General features: G+C 42.5%; 1 protein-coding gene across 2 annotated transcripts; it reads right to left on the reverse strand.

Annotated features, from left to right (window-relative positions):
* Nucleotides 1–538: 538 nt before the first annotated feature.
* On the reverse strand, nt 539–26,502 carry epg5 (ectopic P-granules autophagy protein 5 homolog (C. elegans)). 2 transcript variants are annotated; one of them, XM_034122367.1, is made up of 46 exons: nt 26,386–26,502; nt 25,839–25,994; nt 24,645–25,283; nt 23,959–24,219; nt 23,663–23,861; nt 23,250–23,386; nt 23,053–23,160; nt 22,888–22,961; nt 22,622–22,730; nt 20,284–20,398; nt 19,880–20,030; nt 19,627–19,788; nt 19,386–19,543; nt 18,947–19,098; nt 18,553–18,693; nt 18,301–18,462; nt 18,098–18,220; nt 17,747–18,009; nt 17,241–17,381; nt 16,516–16,660; nt 16,233–16,430; nt 14,428–14,535; nt 14,219–14,341; nt 13,768–13,934; nt 12,864–13,100; nt 12,632–12,755; nt 12,348–12,492; nt 12,026–12,197; nt 11,729–11,891; nt 11,493–11,635; nt 11,232–11,388; nt 10,603–10,797; nt 10,297–10,510; nt 8,641–8,825; nt 7,897–8,104; nt 7,729–7,804; nt 7,048–7,151; nt 6,485–6,660; nt 5,875–6,099; nt 5,583–5,792; nt 4,404–4,548; nt 4,064–4,306; nt 3,611–3,824; nt 3,307–3,525; nt 2,375–2,489; nt 539–2,285 (listed from the first exon to the last, which is right to left on the reverse strand). In XM_034122367.1, exons 2-46 carry the CDS (start codon nt 25,890–25,892, stop codon nt 2,103–2,105), a joined length of 7,743 nt encoding a protein of 2,580 aa, XP_033978258.1. In that variant the 5' UTR covers nt 25,893–25,994; nt 26,386–26,502; the 3' UTR covers nt 539–2,102. The 2 variants fall into 2 exon arrangements, with proteins under 2 accessions (XP_033978258.1, XP_033978260.1); XM_034122369.1 differs by having other exon boundaries at nt 25,839–25,972; nt 26,386–26,493.
* Nucleotides 26,503–26,638: the final 136 nt, after the last annotated feature.

Here is a 26,638-nt window from a genome sequence, read left to right on the forward strand (position 1 = left end):
GAATACCCGGTCTCAGCAAAGGGTCCTATATGGGTGTGTGTGTGTGTGTGTTTGTGTGTGAGAGAAAAAATTAGGTGAGGCTTTGGGAGCAAGCTGTCACGTAAACATTGCCTCCACTGTACTTCACCACCTGAGCCGAGAGAACAGAAGGTTAATTAAGTTGCAAAAGGAGATAGAGGGGGGGGGGGTTCACAGAATACACCAGAGGCTGTTTTTGAGTGAAAAATAGCCAGTCGTAAGTGTCTGTAAGCATCTCCCACCTCCTCTCTCACAGCCTCGGAACAACCCGTCCTCTCCACCTCCTCTCTCACTTATACCCCTCCTGTAACCATAGAGACCACAGTTGCCTGAAGAGAGGTTCACCCAGACAGTTGGGTTGGTGTTTAAATGAGGACGCTGGATGTTTTTGTGCACAATTTACAGACCCAGACCCCCCCCCTTAACAATCTTCTTTCAACTGAAGACGTGCTGTACCTTCACAGAGAGAGAACAACAGGATGCTGACGACAGTTAAATTACAAACACACAGCACACGCTCGTCTTTGAGACAAGGAAGCTTTATTCTCAGTTTGACCATCTGCAGCGTTATGTCAGGTTTGTTGTGCACATTGTGTCCTGTATTGCCGTCTGGACCTTTTGTCTCTCTCACTTATTCTTAACAGCTCAATTCATAAAACAGTTACGTGACGTGTCAGCGGGATCAGTCTTTCTGCTCTCAGAGGCTCGATGTACTACACATGTTCCTCGATTGCTGTGTTGAGTTAATAAATAACAGCCGAGACATTCAGTTCTCTTTATTGAACATATTCCCGTCTCCTTTGTGCAGCCCAGCTACTGTATGTAGCTCCCTCCTCCAGCAGCCCTACAGACCCATTCCTGCTTACTGACTCATAAAAAAAGAAATTCTTCTGACATTAAGAGTCACCACATAACACAGGCAATAAGGCGGGCTTCAGGCCGCACAAGTGCAGCACGATTATTACTGAGATGGCACAGAGCAACAGAAGTGGTGAGCTGAGAAGAGTAATTAAAATGTGAATATTGTTGGATGTACAGTATGGAGGTCGGAAAAAACGGAATTATCTGCCTTAAATTACCCAAACATTTGTGTATATAAGTCCAGTTACATAGTACCTCCAACAACGTGACACCCCTGCTCTCAGTAATACCAACAGCATCAGTAATTTGTGTAACAGAGCACACACTACTTTATAAGGAAGCAAAGTAGTGCGGGGCATTGTAAGTGGTACTTATATAGCATGTGCCCATTCAGACTGCAGTTTTTGTATCCAACTGAGACAGATGAAACAACCAGAGTGCACGGTCAAGACGTTTTAAGTAGCTGAGCAAATGAAAATAACATCTCTTTGGCAGAAACAAGGAAAGCACTTGTGGCTGGACGGAAACATAATACTGGCAAATGCTCTGTAACTAAACATTATCACCTGTGTTCAGCATCTAGGATCGAGAGATTTCAGATTGTAGCTTTTAGCTAGATGCTAGCATTAACAGCTGAGATGTATCAGGCATTTAACCCCCAGATTTCCTGGTATGTCCCCCCATTTTTTAAAAGGTACTACTAGATGTTAGGCCTATTAGATCTGTCATTTAATCTCTTCTAAAATATCTGTGGACCCTTCAACTATTTTACTCACTCCTAAAGCCCAGCGAGGAATTCTGATTAATGAATTCTGCTTCAATAAATATGTGCAACTTTCTCTAAAATCAAGAATAAAACAGATGTGTTGCAAACCAACAGGCAAGTTATTTAGAAAGTAACAAGGCATAAACATGAGGGAAGAAAGCAAAGTGTGAGTAAGGATAAGAGATTAGCACATAACATTTTCTTATGCCTCCGACTGGTTTCAACCTTCATCACCAAGTATTTTTCTCAAATGCAGTCAGCATCTGTCTCACAAAAGCTCTCGCTGATGAGTCACAAGGCTTTTGCTGATATAAAAGCAACAGCAATTCAATGTCATTGCTTGAAAACTTTGTTCTCAGGAAAAATCTTCTCTGTGCAGATCAGAGGTCACTGTATTTTCCACAGGAGACAAACTTCCTCTCGGCCCTCCAGGATGAGTGTTAGGGTCAAATCAAGGTTAACGGATAATGTGCAGATATCTGAGGTCCGGGTAAAGCAGGTTGGCGAGCAGGGCCAGCAGGCGGGGTCCGTCTCTGAGACAGTGTCCTGGGTAGCGGATGAACTGGACAGCTTTATTCACAGAGTCCTCTAACTCTGCATACTGCTTATTGCTGGGCATGGCCTCCAACACCCCCAGCATCTACATCCAGGGAAAAAGACGGAGGTATTTTTAGGAGGTAATTGCAGACTATAAATCGGAAACACTGTGTTTGCAGTTTTGTTGCATACTTGCTGTGCTTTCGCAGAGAGCTGCAGGTCACCGGTGGGTTGGAGTCGAAGCTCGGTCTCTGACGGCACCTGGATGGACAGGAACGCTGCCAGACTGCGCACCACCACCCTGAACCTGGATGAACATGAGGTACATATTAACAGGCAGTTTATCAACATGGATTAAATTCATATTTCACTCTGATTAGTGTTGTTCCAGAAGAGTGGTTCAGGAAGGTGTTAGCATTGAAAAATCATAAAGGGTGTTAATATGGGGAGATTATCCTGCTAAACATAAGATGTTAGTATCATAAATGTTTGTTTGCCACAGAGCATTTTTCAATTTGCTTTGCTCAGAAAAACAGTTTGTTGTATTTTTCCGGGTATGTCTAGTAAAATACTTCATTCCTGCACCACTCTGAACCAATACCAGTGTGGAAAATACCTCCTAAAAACATGGATCGGGTATCGGGGTGTACGCGAGTCTGTGCACCAATCCAAAATCATGTAATCATATCATTTAAGAGCAAATGTATTCTACACAGGAACAACAGCAAGAAGTGTGACTTGCTACCCAATCTGTACATCCTGCCTGATCAATAAGCATTTGCAACTCTTAACTGAGATGATAAAGACGCGAGATAGCTCACTTGTTAGCTTTGCACCTGCCTTTACTGATAGAACAAGCGCTAGCAGAGGAGTACAATTGACCAGACTAGCTCGCAACATGCTCAAACAAACAGGGTTAGTAGTAAACATCTGAAATAAATTCAGAAGAAATGCATTTTAGTTTTCAATGCAGTGATATTGCATCGGACTTGGTACCCATCGATATACATCAGACTAGGTATTGGGGATGAAATCATTCTATTGGCATATCTCTAGAACCAATATCTGATGTCTATCTGGCCTACATGTGTTTTTATTAGTTAATAAAATGCATGTGAGCTTACCTATTTGAAACAGGAGACCTCTTCCCCAAACCGATAGCTCCTAACAGCCCAGAGTTCAGTCTCTCTTCTCCCAGCTGAAGCAGCCTGGTCTGCAGCCTCAACAGACCCATGACGACGCCTGACCCTTCAGTCTGGCCTGCATGAGGCTTCAGCTGCTCCGCGGACAGACTCAGAGCTTTGTGCCACCAAAGGAACAGCTTGGCTTCATCCCCTGGACCACTGGACACACAAAGCACACATTCTGAGAACATTGAACTATAAAAGCCATAACAAGCAACCAAATGAGAGCATGACGGGATCAAACCTGGGGAAGACCTGATTGGTCCAGGTGTTAACTAAAGCCAGAGTCCTCCTCTCGTTGGCGGCTGTGTATTCAGAGTTGAGGCGCTGCAGGATGAAGGCATAGAGCGTCAGGAAGCTGCCTCCTGATTGGCTCTCAGAGAGGAAGTCATCCACTGTGAGCTCAGGCACCTGCAGCGACGCCAAAACAGGACCCCAACCCACAGATTCCTCCTCCGCTGGAACAAACACACAAGGAAGTGAAGAGTCAGCCATTAATAACGGTCTAAAACAATTATTAAAATATGTTTGATAAAATTGTGAATCAAAGCAATCTTGAGAGGTCCTTGAGGATACAGTCAGAAATGACCACACAAACTATGAATCTGAAGGGTCCAGTATTATGCGATTTTCTCTGGAGAGAGATAGACATCAGACCAAAAACATGATCTCACAATAAAACCAAAACGTTGGTTACCGTGGTTGAAGTAGGCTGTAATGCACGCCTCCATGATCCGCGTCATGTGTCGCACTGAAGCAAGACAGCGGGAGCAAGCGGTGAGAAGAGGGAGGATAGGGAAGCCCCTCCCCTTCCTGTCCAGCCAGGAAATGACATGAGCAGCGAGCGCCTCTCCTGTTGAGACTCCAACTCCATTCAGCAGAGCCAGAGCATCGCTGAACAGACTGCAGAAGGCCATGTGCCTCTGCTCCAATCCCGTCTCTGCAGAGGAGAAAAGCAGGAAGTGATGAGAAAGGATGATGGGAGAACTTTTGGATCTGGTGGTTGATTTTATGAGGAAAATGTAAGGACGACTGGCCTGGTGGGTTGAACGTGACGACGCTATCCAGGAGAGACCCCAGCTGAGCCTCCAGACTGCTGAGGCTGAGGCTGCCCCCCTGCTCCAGAGTCACCAGAGACTGAACGCACCAGCACACGTACACCCCTGCCTTCAGCGTCTCCTCCTGACAGATATTACACAGATTATCACGTTTAAAATGTTTCTGTTTGTTGAGATTCATGCCATACATTAACTCATTATACAAGAGTATTTTCCCCATAACTTTTAGCTCCTGCAAAACTACAATGTAGGTATCATTTGATTTTCTTCTCAATCATTGTCTAAGCATTCTGTCTTTTATTATTAGTGGTTCACTTATTTTTATGAAAAAATATATATATTTTAAAAGTTAAGAGGAAAGGTGAAATCTAACTTTTGAAGTAAAAGCAACTTTACAAAAATAAATACATGTATTAATTTCTGATACCTGAAGTAATGTTCATGTTTTGTGTTGGCATCTTATTTTAACATCCTGGATTTTCAGGAATGTAGTTGATACAATTAAAGACAACATACGCTGCTTGGTTTTGTTTACAGTAAAGCTTGGAAGTGTCTTTTGCCAAAATCCATCTATTTGGAAACATCATCAAGTAGGGTATTGCGTTCTACTGCTCTACTTCAACAGTCACTGTGAGGTGTTGTGTTTATGTAATTTGGCTGAGTGATGCATAGCTGGCATAGAAAACTGAATTGTACAAGTCTATATTTAATATGGATGTTCCGAGCCTCCCACTTTTACACTAGATGTATCTGCCTGGGGCAGAGCAGGGGCAGATATAAGAGATTTAGAGTCATTCTTATATTTTCCGAAATGAGGGCTCTTCTGTATAATACAGCGTTCAACGACAGTCATATAGTAGCTATTATCTCTATTCTTCCTATCAATTGACTCTCAGAAATTGAAATCTCAGCTGTAAGTCTTCTTCTTTACCATTTATTATAGTGTAACTGTAATTCCCAATGTATCATTAAGGCCTGATTTACTTCATGTATACTAAATCATCACTGAGTGAGTTCTGTCATACATTTCTGGGCTTGAAACCTTGACTGGGCTGCCGTTTGCTTCATACAGAGCTTAATTGTGGGAGATTAAACCAACTCCAATGTGCTGTAAACTCGAGAAAACTGAGAAAACTGGGGGTCTGGGACTGGTCTCACCCTGTGTGGAGCCTCATTAGGGCAGGGGTGGAGCCCAGCAGCGCTGCGCAGTGACTTCAGCAGCAGCTGAGGCGCCGAATCAGCACTGAGCAGCAAGGAGGGCGGGTAGTGGGTGCCAACATATCCCAGAATGCCCTGGTATGAAGACAGGTCCAGTTGGTGCCAGGGAAGAGAGGTGGACTGGACCAATAGACTCAGGAGAGGAGAGTCCTGGAGGGTAGGGAGGAAATAAGGAATTAAGAAGCCACAATAGGTCTGACCAAAATTAAATAAAAAAATAATCCGGATTTACCTGTTGACTCAGGATTTGTTCCTCCTTTGCCAGAAAAACTAGCATGTAAAGTAGATAGACTAGCATGGTATGTGTCTCCTTCTGAGCACCCATGTCTGGTAGAGTTGGATATGTCGTTGAGGTGGGGGGAGGTTGTAAGTGGTCACTGAGGACACTGACCCAGTTTACTTCACATAACACTTCTCCCAGAAAGAGGAAGCAGCTCTTGGGACTTCCTCGCTCAACCTGCAGGCAAAGGGAGAAGAGAAAAATCAAAATGGATTATACTCTTGATTCAATAATTAGACTGATGTGCCTTCCATTTACACCCCCTGCCTAGCTCTATCCCTTTATTCTAACTTTACCATTCATAGATAAGCAAATATTATTATTAAACTGTGGGATTTTTAATGACTATGTTTTTTAATTTGTGCATATTCAGTACTGCAGCCTCTCCAGATCTATGTGGGTCTTGGAAGACAGGAACTTGTTTCCAGGAACAGACAAGTCAGGCTAATAATAGGAGCTATGGGCGAAGGATCGAGGTCTCAAATTAACATGCTCTCCTGTGTCACGCATGTCTAGACCAGAGAGGGGTCAGGGTGAGGAGTTGGAGGGTAGAGTGACTCACTTTGAATAGCTGCTCCATCAGCTGGGTGTCTGGGTGCAGGTGTCTCCAGGGCAGGCTGCGGAGGTGTGTGTGATACAGGTAGAGCAGGTACTCCGGTGTGCGGGGGGCCGTGCAGCTCTCACAGTACTGCATCATACACAGCCACAGAGCCCCTCTCTGCCCGGGCAGCAGGCGCTCTGACACACACACACACACACACACACACACACACACACACACACACACACACACACACACACACACACACACACACACACACACACACACACACACACACACACACACACACACACACACACACACACACACACACACACACACACACACACACACACACACACACACACACACCACACACACACAACACACACCACACACACCACACACACACACACCACACACACGACACACACACACACACACACACACACCACACACACACACACACACACACACACACACACACACACGTAAGTAAGTAAGTAAGTAAGTAAGTAAGTAAGTAAGTAAGTAAGTAAGTAAGTAAGTAAGTAAGTTGAACAGCAGGACTCCAGGAGACCCACCTCTGAACTTGTGATGCAGTGTGTCAGTGAGCTGAGCATACAGGCCAACCAGACATCCTGCCGCTCCAGCGTCAGTCTCCAGCCAGGGGTAGCACTTCAGGTTACTGAGACAAAGAGACACAGATATTAAAATCACCTTTGTTTGACATAATTCCTCTTCTGGAAAGCACACAACTGCTGCTGAGATCACGGTTCCAACTATGGCAGCAACTAAAGATTATTTTCATTATTGAATAGTATGCTGCTAAATGTTTAGTCAATAATATGTCCATCTGGCTGTATGGTTTTTTTTTTTTAAGATAATCGGTTAAATATAGTTTATAATGATATTAAATGGAAAAATGCAGAAATTCTCCAAATTCTGAGAGTCTGAAAAAGCATTTGATGAAACTTTTTGAATAGACAATTTCATAAACATTAACCAATTATCAAAATACTTGGACATTTTTTATCTACTAATTTGTGGGGTCTTTTCTCTCTGAGCAGTGCAATGTTTGTGGTTTCTTTGCAATGTTTACTGTGTATTATAGATACAAATTCCCTTGGTTTGCTGACAAACTTGTGGAATGCGAGTAAATTCGATGTATTGACTCGTCTCTGTCTGTGCTCTCTTCTGTGTCACATCCTCCTGACTGACAACAATTCCCACCATGTGACTGCTGAGTGGAGTGTCATGCTTACCCGCCATCCTCCGTGTCCAGAGGGAAGATCCAAGGCTTAAATAACTTCCCGATCTTACTGTGTAGGTCCTGCAGAGCTGTGAGAGTGCAAGACATATTTCACTTGTTTATACTGACGGATAACAACAAAGTAAAACATTAGGTCAATGTAAGGACGTTTGGCAGTTACCTTTCATTATTTTAACGCTTCCCACGGACTCTCTGGCGAGGCTGTTGAGCTGCACGCTGATCAGACCACCAATCAGATGCTCCCAGAAGGACACCACCTCGGTGATGTAGGGAGTCCATGCTGAGTAGAGGCCAAAACTGCGGAGGTCGGCTTTACTGAGACGACTCCGCATGAAGTAATCACTCAGCCAATTAACGGTCTCATCCACCTGTTGGAAGCCAATTAAATGACACAATTTGATTAATATTGAATGTTTAAGCATCATACAATTCAATGAGATAGGATGACAGTTTTATCCCACAGGCCATAAGAGTGCTAAACTTCACAACTTCATACCATTCGTCTGTTTGCATCTCATATATATCTATTATTTCAATAAGCTGTGTTTTATTTCACTGTACAGCATTTAATGTTACACTATGTTTGGATCATCTTGTTATTTTTTAAATCAAACTGAATATGCACAAATATTAAGTGAGTTCACGTCTCCTGCATTACTTGCACATTAGTCTTGCACTATTTTATTTCTACTCAGTTTCTTCTTGCACTATGATTGCATTTATTGTATTTTATTTAGTTGTATTTCTTATATATATATATTTATGTCCCATAGTTTGAGGGGTCTTTGACTTTTTCATTGCATGTCTACACTGTATATACTGTATATATGCTGTGCGTATGACAATAAAGCCATTTAAACCTTTTTTGAGACATTTTGCAAGATTCTGTTAACACAGGAGTTACCTGCTGATGGGAGAGGCTGATGGGGGATCTGTAGGGAGCTGTTGGTCCAGCAGAACGGCCGGAGACATCAGAGGTGCTCTGTACTGCTTCAGCTTTGATCTTGCTACTACGGGTCGGAGGTAAACAGCCGAGCACTCGCAGAGTCACCTTCCAGCACTCTGGACTCAGTAACTGGTCCGAGGAGCCTGGTGACGTTAAGAAAGGTGAGGTTTGTTTTGTTCGAAAAGTTGCAAATCAAACACCTAAATCTAATATTCTTGAAATAAAAGTACTATAATAGATCTCAGCATGTGTGCCTTCATTTGGAATCATTTTATATCACGGTAACAAAAACAGTCTATTTGTCTGTCACACAAACACATTCAGTTGTCTTGACAAACATTGGCAAGTGGATTTGATTCAGTCGCTTGATAGAATGATTCAGCTCGCTTCGGTTTGGTTAACTAATTCATTATATTGTTTGTTGGTGGGAACATGAGTAGGAGACATGCTCTCAGGATGAATGCGTTTGATGAATCACATGATGAGCAACAAACAGTCCTTGCTCCTAGGTGCATTACCAGCCAATTTGTAACACAGCATAAGAGACAAATACTTTTTTTTAAAGCTGCTGTCTTTGCAAGTTAGTGTTTAGTCTGAAACAGGGGTCAAGGCCAAGAACCACTTAGCTGAAAGAGAGAAGGAGCCCCACTTATTATATATTTAAAGGGGACCTATCATGCGAAATGCACTTTTGTACGTCTTTTATACATGAATATGTGTCCCCGGTGTTCCAGGGAACTCACCAAGTGTCAGAAAACACAACCCTCTCTATTTTCCTCCATACCCAAATCTCTAAAAAAGGGGCTGCAACGGATCTGATAAAAACTGATCCAGATTTGAACACTGTCCTGACGTCAGGACGGTGGCGCTACGGCTATTGGGCCAACTCCACCAATCAGGAGGAGACAGCCACGGCCATTGCCGTTCGAAAGCGCTGGAGACGCTGTAGTACATATGCCAGGCCTGTAGGTGGTGCTGTTCTCACAGAATCAACCCTTGCTAAAACAGGGATAAAAAATGTCAGATTGAGCAAAATGAGGCATGGCTAAAATGCATGATCTGTTTGGTATTTTGAAAAAAAAAAAGTATAAATATGCCTTATATAGGTATGGTCCTACACTATATTATTCAAATATAGCATGATAGGTCCACTTTAAAATTAGTTGCATATTAAACTGGGCCTTCAAAAACTTGAAGAGAGGCCATGTATAAAACACTCATCTTCATAGTGTGTATACATATCATCTATTAAAATAACAACAATACTTACAACAAGTAGACAATGTCAATTATGGATAGATTTGAATAGTGATGTTGTGTAAATCAAATGGGTAAAGGTCAATTTATGAATGCTAAAAGTTAGATTGATGTTACTGTAATGTGTATTTTCAAACATATTTAAATGTTGAGGACCACCTCAGGGCCATGGACCCTCTGTTGAAGACCAATGGCCTGAACCTTTCATGTAGTGTTCTACAGGCAATTGTTTGAGGAAAAACACACAATTGATGATTGATTGAGTAAATGATGATTCAAGTTGTGGCTTTATAAGTCTGATAAGTCATTTGACTAATCAGTTTAAAACATCTGCACACAACAAGGAAACACACGTACTGGTCATCAGAAGACGCAGGCAGTCACTGTAATGATCAGGGAAATGGTGGCGTAGAATCCAGGTCCAGTGTTTGGTGAAAAGGTGGAAAGGTGTAAGAAATTCTGGTTCAGGGTCTCGCCCGCAGACGCAGAGGGCTCCGTGGACCAACTCCAGCAAACGGGTCCTCTCCGAAAACACAGGATGGGATTCATTCAGCCACTGGGACAAATCAAACTGAATGGGGAGAGGTAGAGGGGGTTACTGTGACTGGACTGCTTAAGACATATTGTATTTCTTCACTGTGTTTCATTTGAGTCCAGGCTGACCTTTGTGAGCAGCATGAAAATGACATCAGCACTGTCAGGGTGTAAGGATGTCACCACGTCTTGGTAGAGAAACACCAGCTGAGTGGGTGCTGAGTTGGGAGTGAAGAACGGGGAAATGAGAGGGCAGAGACGCCTGTGCTCCAGGATCCGTTTCAGGACAGGACCGCATTCATTTGCATTGCCTTGGATAAACACCTGGACACAAAACAAGAATGCAATGTCAGTCAATTCAAGCAAGTTTTATTAATTTGAGGCTACAGCTAGTGATTCTGTAAAAATAAACCTTTATTTTAACAGAGTCATGTTTTACTCTCTTCCCCCAGTGCTCTCAATGGAATCCTGCCATGCATGACTGTCAGGATATATTGATCGTGAAAACAAGACAAGTCAATTTCAATAAAGTTACCAATTATAACTGTAAAGACTGAACAGAGTAATGAGTAAACCGGCCCCTTTTACCAATTGTTTAGTCACAGCTGTGTCCTAGTTAATCCCTGAGCAGCAGTGTTTCTGGTTCAAGTAGGGTTCACAAACATATATATTTACTTTGTGCATTCCAAATAAAGTTAAACAATGCTTAAAATAAATCTCGTACTGCTCTGTGTGTTTGGATGTGTGTGTATGCGCACCTGTCCCAGTATCTCCACACATGAGGAGAGGTACTGGCGTGTTGGGGGATGTCGCAGTGTGTCTTCACACACAAAGGAGACCACCTGGTAGAAGGCGGACACGCCGACATGCTGCACTGCCGGTAACTTCTGTGCCTTATATATATTCACCAGAGCGCTGAACACAAAAAAAATGCATTAGTCAAATCATCAGAATCAAAAAACTTGTTCTGTTCGTTCGAAAATTATATTTATTGTGATGTAGTTTCTGTTTATACTGACGTGATAAAGTTCTCTGTGTGGACCGCAGCCTGGGCCAGGCTCTGAGGTGGAGGCGCCATGGCGTCAGCTTGAAGCTTCTTCACATCCCTGCGCAGTGACGTTATCTGAGTTTGCACTGCCTCCTGTCTCTGGACGCACTCACACTACGCAGTTACAGAGAAGACACACAAACACATTAATATATCATGGCAAGGAAATTATAAAATGTTGCTAGTAGGGAGTTTTAGTGGTCGTACTGTGACAGTGATGTTTGCAGGTCCCTGGCACGGCTGCCCGCCCTTCCCTTTACACTCCAGCGCCATGGTGACCTGCTCCGGTTGGTTCTTATACAGCAGAGGAAGGCTCTCCAGCTGCTCCTGCTCCATCGCCACCTGCTGAGCTTCACGTGCCACTGCAATCCTGCAACAGGATGAACAAGTATTTGTTTTCATGTTTCAATGTGTAGCATTGTAGTAGAACCAAGTGACAGCAGGTCTGTGTGTGCATGTTGGCCCTACTGATGATGTTTCAATATGTGTGGGACCCCCATGTACCTGGCCTGATCCTGCAGCATGCGGAGGTCCTGGTGCAGCAGTTCAGCAGCAGCTTTAGAGTCAGTGAGGCAGGTGGTGGGGACTTCAGCTACTGGAGGCTTTAGCTTCTGCAGCTCTGGAGCAGGACGGGGAACTGGATGCTTCTGCAGGTTGGACAAGATTCTCTCCCTTGCTGCACACAGAGACACAAAGCACAACAATAAAGATAGTTAATACTAAGAAAAAGTAATTATTATGTTCAACATTTATTTACACTGCATGTCTGCTGGAGTTAAACTTTCTGTAATCTTTTGGATCTGGATATTAAACTTTGGCTGTGTACCATTCTTGAGGCTGGTGTAGTCGGTGAAGCCGAGGTTTTGGGTCTGCAGGAAGATGGGCTCACTCTGAACCTTTTCCCACAGAGACAGAACCTCTCTCTCGTCATACTGCATACGTTCCTGGTCCACATACTCCAGCCATAGTTCCTAGAGCAAAACAATACAATACATACTGAAACGTACCATCTACACATGATGTGAGTTTTTACTAAACTGTTACAACCGCTGTACCACATGTAGAATGTACCTCATTCTTAAATGTAAACACACATAAAGACAAACCCACCTGATGCCGCTGCATGACCTGTGCCAGTCTGTGTGGTTCATACTCGGGAGGAAGAGAGGGAAGATATACTTCCTGCTTCTGTAGATTTTCATCATCCAACCACATGGCAAACACACCAAACAACCTGTAGGCAGCAAATCATTGGAGATTTAGAAGCCTGGTAACACACTAATGGCAGCCAAACGACAGGAAGGGTGTATTTGAGTGCATACATTAAACATCAGTGACCTACCTGACCAGCTCTGTGTGAAGATGAGGAGAAGTGAGGTAAGGGGGGCGAGGACAGCCAGGGCTTTCTTCGCCCTGGCTGTCTGGTGAGGGTGTGTGTGGGGGGGGCACCCTGAGGGCCTGGCTGGCTGCGTGGTGGAAGTCAGACACTTCCTGTATTCTCTGTCTCAGGTCTCTGAGTAAAGCGGCCTGAGAAGACGCCTGGAAAAACCGCTGGCCGATACATCCTCCTGCAGCCAGCCTGGTGGAGGACACATAGAAAAAGATGATTGGTTCCTTTACACAATTGTGGATTTTAAACTTTTCAAATTTCCATGACCATTTACAACTCATAAATAAACAAGAAGAACGGTAAAGAAGTATTACTCCAAATGTCCAAACAGTTACTTTGTTCATATCTCTTGAATTGTCCATTCAAACCACAGGCACACTCAATACATCATTACAGAATACAGAAGAAACACAACTGTTTACAATATCAATATATTTTCAATTTAATTCAATTTTAATTTAACTTTCTTCTGGATGCAAGTCTGAATAACAATGAGGCAACATTAGTTATTTGCCTACATCATAAATAATAACTCAATATCAACATTGGTCATTTGGGGGCCATTAAATATTGAATGTAGACTTGCTCTGCATTTATTAAATATATTCTGTTCTATCTCTTTTCAACCTTATTTAATCTGGCGGGAGAGACAGAACACATCGAGAAATGTAAGAAATGTATGAGATGGTATACATGACATCAACACATATTAGAGCCACGTTAAGACCAACCGCTACAGTAAAACAATTGCCATCCTTAGTCCGAGATTACAGAAAAAATGTATGTTAGAAAACAAAATTAGATTTTGATATTGCATAGTTCCTAGTTTAGGGATAGTACTGTGTGTGCATCGTACCCATACTCCGGTCCCGGCTGTCTGAGGTAGAGCTGCAGGAACTTCTGCCACACCAGGGGGAGGATGGGGTGGTCAGGAGGCGTGGCCAAGGCCTGACACGCCCAGCGGTAAACCTGCAGCCGCTGCAGAGACGGAGCGACCGGCAGCTTCAGCCTCTGCTGCGCCTTCTGGCTCAGACACAGACACAGGGTTAAAAACATCATCATACAGCATAAAGGTTTAGGAACCAGCAGTAGACCAAAACCTCTAAACACTCACTACCATGCCACTGCCCTTTGACTTTGCAAGTATTCTGTTTTAGCTTAGTAAAATGTCCTTTTTTTCGTGTGCTGTATTGTGAGACATCTTCTAAATTCTCAGTGCCAGGTGTTAGTAAATTATTGAAATGACCAACATATGAAATATGTCCAAATCAACAAATGTATACATTTTTTAGTATATATCTGTATACCTTTAAGGCTTGATCAGGGGAAATGTTGGGCTCAGACAGAAGCTCATTTTCAACACAGCGTCTGAGCTGAGAATCCTCCTCGAACAGGCCCTCCATGTTCAGCACCAGCCAGGCGAACCACACCTAAAAACACACAGACGAGTGAGGAGAACTTCACTGATATGATTGAGAGTTCTAGCACGTACTGATGGTGCTCTGGGGTCCCTCACCTCTGCACTCAGGGATTGGCCCTCTACGAATGAGGGCGTGGCATTTCCAGCAATCCAGCCAACCAGAGAGGAGAGCAGACCACGATCTCCATGGTAACCCAAGGCATTCTACAAGAGGTACAAAAAAAATGGGAAAAGTTACAGCTATTGTTTGTGAAACTGTGCTAGGTCCCTGAAGTGGCAGAACTTCAGTGTTAGTATTATTAGATCTCAGTGCTGCATTTGACACTGTTGACCACAACATATTACTAGACCGACTAGAAAACTGGGTGGGACTTTCGGCAACAGTTCTAAATTGGTTTGAGTCCTACTTAAAGGACAGAAAAAACTTTATTTCTATAGGTAAATACACATCTGAGTTGACAAATATGACATGTGGGGTACCTCAAGGCTCCATCTTGGGGCCTCTTCTCTTTAACATCTACATGCTACCACTGGCTCAGATAATGAAAAACAACAAAATAAGTTACCATAGCTATGCGGATGACACACAGATTTACGTAACAATTTCACCAGGAGATTATGCTCCAATTCAAACACTGAGTAAGTGCATTGAACAAATCAATGACTGGATGTGTCAGAACTTTCTCCAATTAAACAAAGATAAAAGTGAGGTAATGGTTTTTGGAGCCAAGGCAGAACGTATAAAAGTTAGCGCTGAGCTTCAGTCTGCAATGTTCAAAACAACAGATAAAGCCAGAAATCTAGGTGTAGTCATGGACTCTGACCTGAGTTTCAACAGTCACATTAAAACAGTTACTAAATCAGCCTACTATCACCTAAAGAACATATCTAGGATTAAAGGACTAATGTCACAGCAGGATTTGGAAAAACTTGTCCATGCTTTTATCTTCAGTAGATTCGACTACTGCAATGGTGTCTTTACAGGCCTCACTAAAAAATCTATTAGAAAGCTGCAGCTAATTCAGAACGCCGCTGCTCGAGTCCTCACTAACACTAAGAGAGTGGATCACATCACTCCTGTTCTGAAGTCCTTACACTGGCTTCCTGTGTGTCAAAGAATAGATTTCAAAATATTGTTGCTGGTTTATAAAGCATTGAATGGTTTAGGCCCAAAATACATGTCTGACCTACTGCTAAATTATGAACCATCCAGAACCCTCAGGTCTTCAGGGACTGGTCAGCTTTCTGTCCCCAGAGTCAGAACTAAACATGGTAAAGCAGCGTTCAGTTATTATGCTCCAAATATCTGGAACAAACTCCCAGAAACCTGCAGGTCCGCTGCAACTCTTACTACTTTTAAATCCAGGCTGAAGACTTTTCTTTTTGCCGCTGCTTTTAATTGAACTATTCACATCTTAAACTGCACTGTAACTTTTAACTTTTATCCATGTATTTTTTCTTTTAATGTTTATTTTATTATCTTTCCTTTTTAATGACTGATTTTAAATGCCATTTTCATAATGTCTTCCATTTTTGTAAAGCACTTTGAATTACCTTGTGTTGAAAGGTGCTATATAAATAAACTTGCCTTGCCTTGCCTTGCCTTGCCTTGAAGTTCCCCTGATGGAAACATTTGACTGAATCCTAGTGGGCACGTTTTTCTTTTAATAATAATGTTACCATAATGGGATTTAAAGCTTAATGAGTGAAAGGTAATTGTTCAGCATCCCTAATTAATTAGCTCTTTCTTAAACTCTAATGTGGGGCCCTTTAATGTTAATGTAATATTTATCTTTATAATGTGACTGCAGGCAGTTTGCAATGCTTCATTTATCATATGCACCTGTGAGACCTATAAAGCCCCTAAATAATGCAAACCTCTAACACCACTGAGTAAATACCTTGTGCTGTTGGTACAGGAGTTTCTGCAAACATTCCTCCTGATGGTGTGTGAATGCTGCACAGCAGATCTGATCCAGGAGGAACAGGACCGTTTTGTCCCGGTACCAAAGGTTCGGCTGGGTCAAAATCCCCAACCAAAACTCCAGCACCGCTGCAGCACCAACACGACCGGGCTTTGAGCTCTCCACCACATGACTCTGAGAGAGGAAACAAACACATGTATGCATATTCTCTCATATGTTGACTTGAAATACATTATTATAATAAAAGCTTGGGACAAACCTGAATGACACTGTTCAGCAGTCGAACATTGTCTCCATAGGCCGTTCCTGTGAGGAGGGGTGCGACCCGATGTGTGACCTGCTGTGTCACACCTTGAGGACACACACTGTCATACTGCAAGAACAACTGGATACAACTCACAAACCTGCAATAAAGAACAAATGTAAGTGTTGGATAGGGCTGTGCAATTAATCGTATTTTAATCGCAATTACGATTTTGGCCTGCCACAATTACGAAAACAACATAATCGAAAAAAACGATTATTTTGCTTTGCTTGGTTGTGACAGTGCACTGCAACATATTTGATCTAATTTATTTTAGTCTAATTTATTTGTATTTATCATATTTACATATGTTTAGTAGCTTGTTGAAGTGTGCTCCAAAATATTTGTTGATCTTGTTTATTGGTATTTATTATTTTTGATATTATTTATATAAATGTATCATTTATTTTTGTATTGGTTTTTCAGTTGAATTATACGTTCAGGGTAATCAACAGTTAAAAAGATACTGTTCAAATTATTATTTGTATTTGTTTTAAAGTTCAATAAATGGATGTTTTCAAAGTCAATGAATAATCGTATTTAATAATCGTGATATCAATTATTGACCAAAATAATCGTGATTATGATTTTTGCCATAATCGCACAGCCCTAGTGTTGGAGATTATCTTCTCCTGTAAATATATGTTATGGGCTGTGTGTGAAGGATGTATCTTTCTTACTGAGTGTTATTCAGCAGGTAGAAGCTGAGGGGGTAGGTGGGGGGTAAGATGTTGTCGAGAAGATGCACAGCGGCTCTCAGGTGGCGAGATTGTATCAGACTTTTCAACAAGCCGACTCCATCAGTGCAAAAGTGTTCCAGACTAGAAAAAAACAACAGGAGATTAACTTAAAGTAGCTACAAGGAGTTTTTAACTACTTATTGAACAATCTAATGCTGATGACTGAATTAGAGCTATTCCTGCTAGACTGGGATATAATGTGTATAATTTATGTATAAAATGAATAGCAAGAGATGGTAATACATCAATATATGAATGTATGTATTCATGTTCGTTTCACAATTGTCATATTACAGTTATTATTAATACATATCCACACATAGATACATAACCTATTGTATATGCATCCAGAATCGACATCAAATGAAAGTTCCTTGTTTGCTTTAATTTCAATTGTATGTATAAATCAACCTTAAGTATCAGGCATGGTGTGGGTGAGTACAAACCTATGCCCCACTGTTGTCATGGCAATGGACAGGTAGCACCCAATAGGGATGCCTGCTTTTACAGCCCTGAGAACAGAGTGCATGCTGGGAGTGTGTGTGAGCTCTGGAGGCGGGTTGGACGACAAAGCCGGGACGGACCAGGCTCCTTTAGGGTTCTGGGCGTTGCCATGGAGCTTAAGCCTTAGCAACAGTTGCCAAGCCCATTGACTAAAGGATGCCTCAGGAGAAACGCCCAAACGAAGGACACTGGCGAGATAAGACACCTGCAGGGAGGAGGAGAGAAAGGTGAAAAAGGAAACAAGCCATGGTGATTCACACTGAAGGGCTGTCAGCAAAGAGCGGGCGTGTCACCTGTTTGATTCCCTCTGATATCAGGCCACTGTACGGTTTGTCAGTGAGGTACTTCTGGTAGGCTTCAGCCACCAGCAGAGCCACTTCACTGTGGAGAGATGAAGGCAAAGCCAAGGAGCCGTCCTGCAAGAGGAAACAGGTTCAACTACAAACCCATAACTGTACTGGAGATATCTGGTCACAGTCAATGAGTCACTGACTACCTGTGTGTAATCCCAGTGAAGACCCTCCAGGACGACACAGGCCAGCCGGTTCTCCACAGTGGACAGAGGGTGCTGGAGCAGCCAGGCTCCGATCACACATATCTCCTCTTGCCGAGGCCGCCACAGACTCAGAGGCAGCTCTTTGCACAAGTACAGAGCCACCTAACACACAAAAAGAGAAAGTCATGAGTTGGATGTGAATGGCAAATTAGATATTTTCCTCTAGATAGAAAATAGAGAAGAGATACTAACCATTCCCACAGATTGGATGGTCTCTCTCAGTCTCTCCAGGAGAACAGAGATGACAAAGGGATGGGCTGTTGCAATGGCAGCCAACAACTCCCTGCCCACTTTAGAGTAAGTTTCTCTGGTAGACACACTCACATAAGACACCTGGAAACAAACATTAGAAAGGAAATTTCAAGAACAAGGTAGAGTATGGTTCTTACCCAAGGGACCAGGTGTGTGTAAAACATTCTATTTTGTCTATGATACCCTCCTTCACATAGGTTACCTTGGCTGTGTTTATATGACGTACCATACAGTAAATAAAGCATCTGTGTAATACAGCAGCTTTGTTTAAAATGTAAATTACTCTACAGCTTTGTTTTATACCTGCCACTCCTAGTATTTTCTCCTTTTATACCTGGTACACCAGCAGAGTTATGGTTGTGATGAATGCAGGGTCAGAGTGCTGAGTCGGTGTCGCCATGTGTGCTAATGCAGTGAGGAGGGAGATGCCATCAGAGCTGTTCACTTCACACAGCCAGTGCTCAAACCTGTCCTGGTGCTCTAGATCTGTAACAGAAAAAAAAAATGATTATAGTGGCACCTGTCAAAATCAGGCTGAGAGGAATAACACAACCAACTTTTTTGAATGTGGTTAAAATTTCAATTCAATACATAGATAGACTTGTCTTAGCAATTGAGTTTAAGTAGTTTGAGATAAGTAAAACACCACCAGTCTTCAACAATGTGATGAAGCTGTGGGGTACCATCTAAGCATTACTACAATGCCCATGCTAGTTCAATATTTTAAGATTTGAAAGATCATATTTCTCCAGGTTACGAGTGCATACTGGTACCTCTAAGAGCCTGGATGCAGGAGCGTGTGTCATTAGCAGTGCCGAGAGTTTCCAGTCCTGCTGTCTCTGCGCACTGCATCACATAAAGGACCCTCCACAGCATGGAGCTGGACAGGGTCCCATACGGCATCTCGGACATAAACAACCAAATGCCCAACCTGTGAGGGAGGACCACAGAGTATAAATGTCAATTCAGTAAAAAAAAATCGAGTTGAAATAAAAACAAAGGTTAATTTCTCACCTTTTATTTCTGAGCACATGTAAAACAGCTCTGAGGAAGAGATTGTCGTATTCCACCTGCAGTTTGTCCAAAGAAAGAGTGTGTCCATGAGAGCTGGATCCACTAGCACCAGCTACACTCACATACTGGGCCCAGTGATCACTGACGTAACACACTGTGATTCTGAGGAAACAGACATAAGACAGCATTATGAATATTTACGGTTATATGATACATAACGTGCATTGTTAGTGTATATCATTGGTGCTCTGACCGTATGATGTGTCCTATGCGTTTAACCAGCTGTCTGTATCGTGCCCTGTTGTAGGTTTGTAGACCAAGAGCGAGCATTTCGATGAGTGAGGAGGCAAAAGCAAAAACACGCATCATCTTCTGACTGGAATAGGCCTGGGGTTCGTACACACCTGGGGGGGAAGTGGGGGTGTCAGTTGATACAGTGAGTGGTAAACCAACAGACAGATGGACAGACAGACGGACGGACGGACAGACAGACAGACAGACAGACAGACAGACAGACAGACAGACAGACAGACAGACAGACAGACAGACAGACAGACAGACAGACAGACAGACAGACAGACAGACAGACAGACAGACAGACAGACAGACAGACAGACAGACAGACAGACAGACAGACAGACAGACGGTCTCCCTTACCCTGCTTGCTCATCCCCAGCATGTGTGAATAGAGCTGCTGGAACGGGAACTGTGTGAGCAGGGAGATCAGATCCTCCTCACAGAGCAACAACCAGCTGCTGTCTGGGTCCTCGTCCTAAACAAAGAGAAGACAAACGCAGGTTAAAAGCTTATTTTTTTTATTAGTGTACTTCTTTGCTTCAAGTGCTGTCATGTCAGTGTATGTCTTTGGTAGTTAATTATCTAGTTTTGCAAGTATGTAATGTATGCTTTTAGTTTTTTGGGGGGTTGTTTTTTGTGCGTTGCCTTTTTTCTGTTTGTGCTTGTAAATATTGAAAAAAAAAAGAACCACACGATGGGCTTTATTTTACCCTTCGTTTTAAAAGCAAGATGCAATTGAAGGCTACTAAATGTTAATTACATACATAAAAGAATAGCACAAATATGAAAGTTTACAAAATGATTACATAACAATTCAATTAAGGGTAACTTCAAATGTTAATGTTTTGTAAAAAACATATATTTTTCCAAGGTTCCCAAAGTGGTTCCTCAGTAAAACATTAGTACCGGCAGCATTCGTGCTTTTAAGAAGGAAGATTGATATTTAAATGCTCAAAGGTGATTTGAAACCTTTCAACAGCTTTAAATATGACTCGGCAGATCAGAACAAAGACCGGAACGTTCTGGTATATTCATCATCTGACATCCTCAGTGACACATCGCATTTTCTTGAGAGACATGCAGACAGTTTACTTTTTAATATAATGGCAATGCAATTAGTGAGGCAAAACAAAACATATACTGTTTTTAACAGAAAAATAGAATCAACTTTCTTTTAGTATTAAGCAGAGGTGGGACCAAGTCATTGTTTGCAAGTCCGAGTCAAGTCTCAAGTCTTTGCGCTCAAGTCCGAGTCAAGTCTCAAGTCTTTGCGCTCAAGTCCGAGTCAAGTCTCAAGTCAGGATGGGCAAGTTCAAGTCCTAAACTTTGACAAAACGAGTCTTAAACAAGTCCTTATGTGCTTTTCAACAAATGTAATGACATCGATCAACAGAATAATACTTAATAATCAAACTGCTCTTTATTAGTCACATTAATCATTTAATAATCTATTTTCTCTCTGCTGGTAAAGTAACGTGTTTTCTTCTATTGTAAGATGGATCAGTAATGTAATGCTACCGTGACGGTTTGATTCAGAAGGAGTTTAATGTACAAGATCCCTGATGTTAAGGTAACCAGAATGTTTATTTCCACTGTGTACAACATGTTATAAGGGACCCACAATCTATCTTTATGCAAGGGATAATGTGCAGCGAGGCGTCTCTATGGGGAAAAGAACACCTGAATCTAGATCCCTCTGCAGGTGGTACTTTAAGTATATTTTGATGCTAATACTTTTGTACTTTTACTTGAGTAACATTTTGAATGCAGGACTTTTTATTGTAACCGAGTATTCCTACACTCTGGTACTTTTACTCAAGTACAAGATCTGAACTTCTCCCACCTCTGACAATAAATCCTGAGTGGTTACCAAAAAGAAAAACCCTGCTCTGAAAGTTATTTTCATTTGACAAATCCTGCACTCAGCTTTGCTTTCTCCAATATCATTGAAATGCAGCCAGATGCTACTTCTTTTTTCGGTTTTCGCAAATGACTTTTTCCGACGCGCTTGCATTTAAATCCGGCTCCCCGTCGCTCTGTGTAGCTGGCCTGTACCACTACACTTGCTGTCTTTGGAGCGTCTGCCCCCCACCCTTCTTTCACATAATGGTATGATCCTAGTGTGTCCTCACATATGATTGGCCGCATGGTGGCTCAGCAAAATAAAGTCCCGCCCCTGCCTGCATGGATTCACAGCAAGAATTGGAGCGGCTGGAGATTCTGTTCTCCCCGACTGGAGTCTGCTCTTCTTGCGGCATCTCGTGATCGGCGTGTTGGAGACCCCTGAATTAAATGATCAAGTCGCCTCAAGTCAGAAGGCTCAAGTCCAAGTCAAGTCCCGAGTCATTGGTGTTCAAGTCCAAGTCGAGTCGCAAGTGTTTTGTGATTTTGTCAAGTCGAGTCCAAAGTCATCAAATTGGTGACTCGAGTCTGACTCGAGTCCAAGTCATGTGACTCGAGTCCACACCTCTGGTATTAAGTGTTCTACTTATTATTTAATGGAATCATATAGAAGAAATAAATTGGTTATTGGCTATTTTCTTATTAACAACTTTTCAATTTGACCATGAAAGCATCTACAGTTGTCCAACATATTGACTTATCCCCATTTTATTTGAGATAATTATCTGTTTTAAAACTGTGATGTCGGAGTTTTGTTTCTTTTCTCAAAATGCAGATATTGCCTGTCTATACATACCTCCTCCCCCCCTTCATCCACTAGCGTCCAGTTGCCAGAGGCGGGTCCAGAGGCTGCTGAGCTCTGGCTCTCACATGGCTTCAGATGTCCCAGAAACTCTGCACGGTGACTGAGTCAAAACACAGAAGTCATTGGTTAGAGATGTGAGGTTGTTAGACCCTGAAAGAATATCTTGGACTCTCATGAAAAACCAAAGAAATAAATACTGAACTGTTAACATTGAGCGGGTTAGAAAGAGTAATCGCCACATGGGGTTCAATATTTACCTTGCAGGTGACATAAGGACGGCCAGAGCTTGCATAAAGTGCTGCACTCCACTGGTGTTTCCCCAAACTTGTATCTGAGGCAGAAATAGGAAAGAAAACTCCAGTCAGTATGTAAAACAACTAATGTGACAACAATAAATGATATATTGTGTGTGTGTTACTAACCTGAAGGAAGGTTGCAGCCCATTTGCCAACCCCCGCAGGAGAGCAGAGAAGATGGCACAGCAGGTACAGGTGCTCTCCTGACCCTCCAACATGCAGCAGCACCGCCACCTGGAGAGTACATCACAACCAGTTGAACAACAACAAACGTCAACCAATGTAACCAAGAGTAAGAAATGTGTTTGTGTGTGTATGAGTACCAATCTCTCCAGCCAGTGATGGATGTCTGTCTGGAACTGTGTGTCATCCAGGACTCTACGAGTGAAGCTGAACAGGACACTGATTGCCTCTTTCAAGGGTTGGAGAGAACAAGGCTGTGTTTTGCTGCCGGAACAATCTGATCAAAATAAAACACATAGCTGATGTAGAGTTTGTGCGTGGGCTGTATGTCAGGAGTTGTGGTGGTCACTTGAAAATAGAGATTGAGTTTAAGCTCTAAATCGCTCGTTTCAAGGGACCTTGAGAAAACATTTACTGAGGCAATAAATCAAGTGAAGTAATTTTTTCAAAGGCTTTTGCACAATTACTCTTCTTTTTACAATGACATTTTAAGGCACTTCAACATTGGCTTTACTTTTTAGAGCAACATGTTGGTGAATGGGAATGTATTCACCTTTTAGAAGACGGTACAAGTATGATTCCACCTGGAGGCGTGACAGCAGAGCAGTGTAGGCATGAAGCGCCACCTTCTGATGGAGCAGCTCACTGCGAGCTTCAAACAGTCTGCTCAGCTCAGCCAGCACACTCTGACTGAACTCTGCCTGCTGGAAGCGGTGGTATCCACACACCTTCGACTGATCTGCACACAAACCCTGTAGAGAAGAATTTATAACAACAATGTCATTAGAGCAAAAGGACATTAGTTAGTTGTTTTCCCTACAAACTATATTTATGTGTTTACCACCATACCTGAAGTGTAAGCTGTTCATCTCTGAAGCTCCAGAGACGATTCTGAGTGCTCTTGCAGTCCGAGGACTGTGTGTGGAGCTGTGTGTGTGACTGAGTCAGCTGTCTACGACAGCGCCAGTAGTTCTGCAGTAGTTCGGTTAGTTCGTGGTTCTCCTGCCGGGCAAGGCCACAAAACTGGGCTGCACACACTTCCACACCCTCTAACAAGGCCCTCAAACCTCCGGCAGGCTCCCACACACTCAGCTGCTCCAGTGAGAACGGCTGCAAAAGAAAAACATGAGATGAGAGAGGTTTTCTCACATGTTTGCATGGATACAATGAGTTCAGAAAATGGTTCACTATGTTATTACCTGGATCTAAGCATTAAAAGCACTCAAATGTGTTTACATGTGCTATTATAATGTTGTGACATGAAGAATATATATGAATCAAAAATAATTGGTACCGATATGGTTTAAACCATAACCACAGGTAGAGGCAATTGACAGAGAGATCAAAAATAATCTGCTGAAGTGGTTAATTTATGTGCAGTCGCATTAGAAGGATATATTTTTATTTATAAGCTGACATTTCCAAGAGTATAATAAACACTCTAGTTATTCCCATTAAGTCCTTTTCTGTTTAAAACAACCCACAGCGGAACAATCTAATTTAATGTCCCCGCTTGGTGAATGAGATCACAGTACCTGCATTTCTGGAGCTGTCTTGGGTAGTTCTGGGTAAAGTTTGCTCCTAGAAAGTTCTGCAACAGATTCAACAAGCTGAAAACTTGGAAGGGAGGACTCCTGCTCAGGAAGCGACAACACTGCAGGTCCTTTCTCCCTCTCTTTCACGGCTTCTTGACAGAGCGACATCATGGGGCCTTCCTCCAGTGTTGGGAGACATGGGTACAGTGCAGGGGCACTCGGGGCATGTGGGATCTGAAACTGAGTTGAAACACAAGGCTGGTTCCATGATTGTGTGTAATTTCCTAATTCAGTGTTCTGTTCTTCTACTTTAAGCTCAGCCCCCTGATCTGCAACTCCCCCATCCTCCTCTTCCTCATCTTTTGACTCTGTCAGAGGTACTGTCTCCTGGGGCGTCAGCGGTGACTGTAAAGTTAAAACTGATGTGGATAAAGTATGTGATGAGGACGTCTGATGTTTCTCAGAGGGTCGATCTGATGGCTGTGCTGTGATCTTGGGGGTCTGAACAGAGTCCCGTTGCTCCTCCACTGGCTCCTGATAGGGCAGGCTGAGGGGGATGTCAGTGAAGGCCTCATCACAAACAGCTGAGGGAGCTGTGGCGCCTTTGTGTTCCTCGGCCTGCTTCTGCTTTCTGACCAGCTGAAAACATGTAGAAAACAAAATCAAATACAAATACATTCTTAAAAAGTAATTGGTCAACAACTCAGGGTATGTAGTTGTTTTCCACTTGTGACAAAGAGCATGTGACTAAAGTGAAAACACCATGACGATTGATGATTTCATTTATGGATTATGTCAAATACAGAAGCATAACATCTAAAAGATAACAAATTAAAGTGACATTTTTAATTCCATCATGATCCCAATATGTTAGAAGACAAGAGAACTAAAGAAATATATGACATTCTACACATACACTTAACAAAAACACATCACCACATGAATATGGCAGATCTAATAAATGATATTATCCTAACAGCATAGTGTCCCAGTGATTAGCTCTGTCATTTTTTCCAGCTCCATCATAATTGCTTAAGACATAAAACAATGTTTGATTGGATACACTCATTAGTCTGTAGCTGTGAGAAGAAGTGTTTTCTTGCTTTGTAATGGACTGAATACATCTATCCTGACCACAACTTGACAGGCACAGAATTTCTACCTTAAAGAAAGAAGAATTAACTCTTTGATCACCTGAGATTTTCCGCTGGTTTTTGCTTTGGTCCTCTTTGGTCTTACAGCCTCCATCTTTCAGCTTTGTACACAACTCAGATCACATTGACATCCAGCTGACCGAGATGTCTCCGGGAGGAAACACTGCTGATCATCTGACAACAAACATCGTCACACCTTAACCGGATAATGACAAAAACAAACCATTAGCTGGAATAGCTCGCATGGTCTGTCCCGCGATAAGCAGCAGTTAGTGGCTGGCTGTGTTGTCAAGATAAACACTGTTCACGGGTTGTAAACAAAACACTCTTCTGTGGCCGCTGAGAAAAACGTCTCTGTCAAGGCAAGGAAACAACTAGCATGTCTTTCAGCATAGATACAATATCCAGGGAACACTTTTCAGGATAAACGAAACCAGTCCCTGTTAATAATCTCCAGCTGTCGTTAGCAAAACAACTGCAGACGCTTTACCAATGCGAAGCTAAGCTAACACGTAGATGTTAGCTCGTTTCAATGTCTTTCTCCTAACAACTCTATTCGCTTAAAGCATTTTTTTTTTGTTCCTTACCTTATCAAAATAAGATGTCCACACGTCGAATAGAGTGACAGGCGGCAGGAGCCTCGTCCGCTGGTCAGCTGTCATTTGTTTTGTTTCTTCCAGGAACTCCGCAATCACAATCTTTAATCACGTGACAACTCCACCTCTCTACGGTGAGCCAGAGAGCCCAAACTAGATACACGACTCAAGATGCAAAGTGTTATTGTCACTTGCACAGTAGCTACAGCTATACAGTCTATGAGCTACAGTGTAGATATGGCAA

This window comes from Trematomus bernacchii, unplaced genomic scaffold (assembly GCF_902827165.1).
Source record: "Trematomus bernacchii unplaced genomic scaffold, fTreBer1.1, whole genome shotgun sequence".
Taxonomy (NCBI): domain Eukaryota; kingdom Metazoa; phylum Chordata; class Actinopteri; order Perciformes; family Nototheniidae; genus Trematomus; species Trematomus bernacchii.

What these genes read in the sequence shown, in the direction of transcription:
- epg5 (XM_034122367.1), bottom strand. Translation starts at nt 25,892, where the DNA reads ATGGAGGCTGTAAGACCAAAGAGGACCAAAGCAAAAACCAGCGGAAAA. An exon ending in TGGATGAAGGGGGGGAGGAG is followed by an intron (nt 20,399 to 22,621) that starts GTATGTATAGAC and finishes CTCTTTGTTTAG; the next exon opens with GACGAGGACCCAGACAGCAG. An exon ending in GCCAATCCCTGAGTGCAGAG is followed by an intron (nt 14,342 to 14,427) that starts GTGAGGGACCCC and finishes GTGTGTTTTTAG; the next exon opens with GTGTGGTTCGCCTGGCTGGT.